This window comes from Fusarium solani (assembly GCF_023522795.1).
Source record: "Fusarium solani strain SB1 chromosome Unknown bctg00000000, whole genome shotgun sequence".
Lineage (NCBI taxonomy): Eukaryota > Fungi > Ascomycota > Sordariomycetes > Hypocreales > Nectriaceae > Fusarium > Fusarium solani.
The window spans coordinates 6,030,602-6,036,601 of record NW_027072157.1 but is presented as its reverse complement, the minus strand read 5'-3'; the positions used below and the strand labels follow the sequence as shown (position 1 = coordinate 6,036,601).

At 51.5% G+C, this 6,000-nt stretch overlaps 1 protein-coding gene across 1 annotated transcript; it reads right to left on the bottom strand.

Annotated features, from left to right (window-relative positions):
• Positions 1–2,079: 2,079 nt before the first annotated feature.
• On the bottom strand, positions 2,080–2,556 carry MRS44_001927 (uncharacterized protein; the record flags this gene model as incomplete). The annotated part of the gene is made up of 2 exons (XM_046267992.2): positions 2,080–2,216; positions 2,268–2,556. The coding sequence occupies 2 exons, from the start codon at positions 2,554–2,556 to the stop codon at positions 2,080–2,082; spliced, it is 426 nt and encodes a 141-aa protein (XP_046124795.2).
• Positions 2,557–6,000: the final 3,444 nt, after the last annotated feature.

Here is a 6,000-nt window from a genome sequence, read left to right as displayed (position 1 = left end):
GGCTACGGGGCCGATCCGGTTTCCGGCGCGGTATAAGGGTAAAAAGGGATATGCTTACATTACTGCTACGGCTACGACGCCTGCTGTGAGCTGGACCTCAGACATTGGAGATGTGAAGCCTGCGTGGACGGTTACGATTGGGGAGATTGCGGAGCTGAAAAAGATGGGAGGACTTGGATGGAAGAGCAAGATTATTGTTGGGTGGGCTATGGGGAGTGAGATTGTGGATGGTTTGATGATCAAGACTAAGGACGGGAGGGAGCTGCATCTCACGGCGGTTGTTATGCGGGATCAGCTGTTTAACCGGCTGATTTCTATAGGGCAGCAGATGTGGGAGGCGTGGTGAGTCTTGTCAAGTCTGTTTTTTTCGATGGATGTTGCTGAGGCGGTTTAGCATGTAGATTGGTTGGCTCTGGTAGCGATGAGCTGTTAGCGATGGATTCCTTGTGTTTTGGTATATGACTCAATGAACTGGGTGCGTCCTGGACTCTGGTGATGATGAATTCTTGGTGTTTAGTAATTTGTTTATGACTCAATTGGTCCATCCTGACAAAGGCAAGGATTATCCCGAGATCTACACATGTGCCGAGAGTGGGTGTGAAGATGTTTCGCGTGACGTCAGTAAAGAATCGACCATCTCCGGGGCAGCTGAGTAATTCGCAAGCTTACAAACACAATTCTTTTTGGTGTTGAGCATCGTGATAATTATTCCGTCGAGTAACAGCATGTGGTAGATCCGACCTCGGCTTAAGACATTCCAGGCTTCAATTACGCCCTTTGGAATTGCCCCTACATACGTTCCGTATTCCGTATTAGCCTCGAGAGTGGGGGAGAAAGTGGGATACGAGAAACAAGGCAATTGATATAACACAACCACCGCAGCCTTGAATTCGGCACACACTCAACACGGCATCCCGGCCTTGCAACTCTGTAGATCACTAAGAATGAGCTTCACCCCAGAGCCCTACGACCCCGTCACCGCGGCGACTTGGCTCGTCTGCGTGACGTGCGGCACGCAGTTCCCCACGGCGGATCGCTCCAAGGTCAAGACGTGTCACATCTGCGACGATCCTCGGCAATTTGTCCCGCCGTCTGGACAGTCATTCTCTACGCTGGAAGAGCTGGGAAAGACTCACAGGAACGAATTCACGCCTTGCCCCGCAGATGCTAGACTCACATTCATCTCGTCGACGCCAAAGCTCGCCATCGGACAGCGCGCCATCCTCATTCAGACGCCGGAAGGCAACATACTGTGGGACTGCATCTCCCTGCTCGACGAGGAGACCATCGCCAAGATCCAGGCCCTCGGGGGCTTGCGGGCGATGGTGATAAGCCACCCGCACTTTTACAGCACGCACGTCCAGTGGGCGAGGGCATTCAAGTGCCCCGTGTACCTGTCTGCCGAAGACGCCCGGTGGGCCACGATGGCGTCGGCGCACCAGATCCCGCTGGCCTCGACCGAGACGGAGGTGGTGAGCGGGGTGAAAGCCATCAAGCTCGGGGGACACTTCCCTGGGTCCATGGTTCTTCTGTTTGACGGGCGGTTGCTCATCGCCGATACGCTCATGACTACAGCCGCGGGCGTCGGGGGCTGGAAGGTGGACGCCACGGGGACTTCACGATCCAAGCCGCCGGGACTGAATTCGTTTTCGTTTCTGTACAGCATCCCCAATTTCATACCCCTCAACCTAGACGAGATGTCTCGCATGTGGGGGATCTTGAAAAAGTATGAGTTCCGAGCTACGTATGGAGGGTTTGCGGGCATGGATATCGAGGATGAGGGCGTCAAGGGTAGAGTGCTGGAGAGCATGAAGATTCAGGCGAGACACATGGGATATGGGGAAAGTGAGTTCATGCAAACCAAGCTGTAATGAATATATGAAGGCTATGATGATCCATTCTGTTAGGGTATCGAACAAATAAAATTAAAAAAAGATCCTCCAATTCCCAACTCCGGCTTTGTTTCAACTTGCGAGATGATGCCTCTAAATGTGCCTGTGCCGCCCATGCTCAATGCGCCGTTAAAACAAACCCAATGCCAATTTTCCGATCCTATGAAAACTCCCTTGACAATCTGATTTATTCCTTCTTCCAAAACTTCCACTTTTGCTTTGTCGCGCAGGATGATGGGGATAGGTAGCGGTTGAGCATCTCGCGGCCTTCGTCGGGGAGGTCGATGACAGATTCATTGAGGATATCGATGATGAAGCGGTTGGCTATGACAGTCAGCATTGAATCACAACACTCAATTGATGAGAAAAACTCACGCATAAGATCAAGCCCTTCATCACCAGCATCAAGAGCCATGTCTATCCTCGTAGAGTTGTAGCAGCCATATCGCAGCTGCAGCTCAAGCATGCACCTCCAAAGGTCGCGCGTCTCGTCGGCCGTCATGCCCTCGCAGCTGCGCTCAGAGCATGTGCTCGCCTGACGAGACCGATCCATCGTCGTGGGACGGTCTTCACGGTGGTGGTGGTGGTGCTTGGGCATGGCGTCTTCGGGAGGGCTCCACATGGCGGGGAGGGAGAGACGACCAGGGCGATTCTCACGATACATTTTGTTGGTGGTGTTGGTGTAAGTCGAGAGTATTGAGGTGAGGAAGATGGTGAGAGTAGAAGAGGTAAAAGTCGTGTGAAAGATTTGTAAGACAACAGAAGGGCTGTCGAGATTATATTGCAACCAAAATCATTTAATTGCCAGTAAATATAGCCGCGCAATCGGCACTTGAAACTGGTCGCTTTTCTTGCTTTTCCTTCAAAGGTCAAGGCGTTTGATGCGTTGTCTCTGTTGTGGTGGGTCGGATCGTCATGACACTGGCTCGCCCAATATGACAGGCAAGACCCTGTTAATTATGCAACCACAATAAGGAGTAAAAGAGGAGCTACTGAAAAGAAAAATAGACTGCGTTCAAGAAGACGTCAGGTCCCTTTATATCTTGGGTGCCCAACGGCGAGTACCGAGATGGGTGTGAGGGGGCCCCCTTGATGGATAAGCGGGCTGAAAGGGTGGCAGACGCCACGGCTTGGACGGCCTGTCTTTTTTGAGGGATTGCTCGGATGTGCAGGGCGAGGGACCAGATCAGGGAACCTTGACGGCGCGTGTGGCGGGCTGGTTTTACTCTGGAGGAGGGCGGGCGTTGTCGTCACATGCAGCAGGGCGCAGAAAGGGGCTGTGAGAAGTGAATGGGTTTGTAACTTGTGTGATGGGCTTGTATCTTGGGCAAGCTGTCATGGGGTCCAAATGCTGGGGGTTTCATCATCGTCTGGAGAAAAGACGTGTGGTTGCCCGTCTTGATCAGCAGCTCAGTGCAACTACTGTAGCCAAGACGACCAGACACCAGAAACAAGACAAAGCACAAAGCTTGGCCTGCGAATGCCCGTGCGTGAATCCAGCTTGGCGGATCTCAGCCCAGCTCTACAAGAAAGGGTCACAAGACCACGAATTGGCAACGATAAGCTTTGGCGCCAGAGACGAAGATAACGGGGACCCGGCAATGATTGTATCATGACGCTGAACCGAACCGGCCTGACTCAAAGGGGATACAGTAAAGGACCAGTAATTGTAGAATTATCATGATACCGTACATAAGCCCTGGACGCCCGGGGCTTCCGATATACCCGGTCGCTCAAGAAGATTTTCTCTTGCAGACATCATGGACTTTTTTGAGTCACACACTTGTCGCTCAAAGGGCTGAAAGACAGTGAGGACCCGCTTCGCCGATGTGGGCTCCCGTTAGCGGACCGGAGACCCTGGATCCACATGACGGGACAAGATGACTCTGAAGAAAGACACTGATAGATAATGAAATGAGACACTTATTGATTGTAGGCAAGGGAAGGGCAAAGCGGTCAATCATGCGGGGGATGTGCAAGTCTTGCATGTGGCTACCTGCAAGGCGCATCAGATGCTTGATTGTCTCTGTACGAGGACAAAAGTCGTATGCCCTCGTCTTGTACCACCTCAGCTAGAGAGGGGCTGTACATGTAAATTCCAAGCTTGCCGAGAAACGAGAAAACAACCAAAGCGGACACGGGCTTTTCCTTTGATTCCGGGGAATGTGGCTAACCATCTTGTGGCGTCACATCCTTTTGCGGCGTTTCTCCCTCTGGCGCCCTCCCACCCATGTCCTCGGGTTCTCGAACTTGCGCCCCGTCAGCCCTATCGATGTTTCTTAGCCAGTTGGCAATCGCGTGTGTTATTTTTATTGCTGATGTGGACAATAATCAGGCCATAAGCACAGAAAGAAAAGCTGGCGTTTTGTCGTAATCCAATGCGGTCAGCTACACCGTCTCTCTCCAGCCAGCCTTGAGGCGTATTCCGGTCTTGCCGGACCGTGCCTCTTGAGCAAATGCCGGAGTCTAAGCGCCGGGTACGACGGCCTCCGCGGGTGAGGCACAAGAAAACCCTCACGTCCTTCGACTTGCCGAGATTTGTTTACTTTTGATTGCCCCTGTCACCTGTCAAATTTTTTTTACCACTCAATTCTCCTTGGGTCGTGAAATCTGGTTTTTAACCCTGTACGGGATCCATTTGATGCCCGACCCGAGAGGCCTTCACCTCGGCATCATTTGAACCAAGTTTCGGCATTCTCATGCAAAAATAAATAACACGGTTGGAAAAATAAGCATTTATTAATATATTACCCCTGCAGGGATTGACCTCGGGTCTCACCCGGGAGGTTGGGCGAGTCTCGGCAGGATGCAAAAGCTTATATTCTCGAACGGGCCCTCGGTGGAAGGCTGGCGAAATTACGTATAAGGCATTGAGAGGCATTTATCGTGAAACCTCTTCACGGCGGAATTATCATTGGTCGCCTCGTTTTTGAGGCTCTTTGGGCTCCTGCGTTGACAAGCCCAATGTTGTTATACCAATCATTCAACGTCAAGAAGCATAGCCCATCAGCTCGTTCCCCAAAGTAACGAAACTGACACTGTTATTCCCATGTCTTGAAGCAGAAGCCCAAAGAAGAAAAACTCCTTGCCAAAATCTCCTACGAGTGCCTTCCGAGTCTAGTCTACCAAGCTCCCTTAAACCTATGGCCTCTGTCGTCTTGCTGGCTCCCATCTTTAGCCTAGAGGGCTGTGACTTGATAGTGACTCTGGAAACTCGTGGGTTGCTGGTCAACGGCCCTCATTTGTGGGCTTGTCGTTCCTTGAGGGGGGTTAAAAATGCAGTGAAAAAAGTGACCGGATCTAAACAGGCCTCACCGATTGGCTCTCATCTAAGGTTAAGAGATGCATTGCCTCAGCCATGTTTGCCCGATTTTGGTGGTGGGTTTGGATATTGGTTGGCAGATTCAGAATAGAACCTGGGACTGCTGGTCACATAGAGAACATACGTTTTATCTGGAGAGCTCGACGCTGAAACTTCTACACGGCGGAATTATAATTGACAGCCTTGTTTTTGACGCTCTTTGCTTTTGCGTTGGCAAGCACAACGACCTCTTGTTATGCCAACCATTCGACGATAGCAAGTCTGCCTCATCACCTCGTTCATGAGGGCCAGAGAACTGACAGCTAGGTGCTTCGAAGCAAAATTTTACGAACAGGGCTACTTATAGAATCTCTCATGTGAATGTCTTCCAAATCCCCTTCACCGGTCTCCCCTGATACATGGGCTCTGCCCGCTTGCTAACTTCTCTTCAGGTTCATGCAAACTTTTGGAAAGGACCACAAGGGCCTGTAAACGCTTGGCCAAATGCCCCAACCCACGAGCTCGCCGTTCCTCCGGAGGGGTAAAAATTGCAGTGAAGGGTATCGCGGTTGCGCGACCCCAACCAGTGGGCCTTGATTAGCTGTCATCCAAGGCCAAGGAATACACTGCCTCAGCCGCGCTTGCCCGACTTTGGTGGCTAGTTTGGACATCAGTTGACGCAGTTTAGCATTAGATCGGGGACTGTTGATTACCCGGAGAACATACCTTGTATCTAGAGAGCTCGACCCTGTTCCGGCTGATAAGCCGTATGGGAATGACATGCACGTTGATTTCCTTGGAATGGCT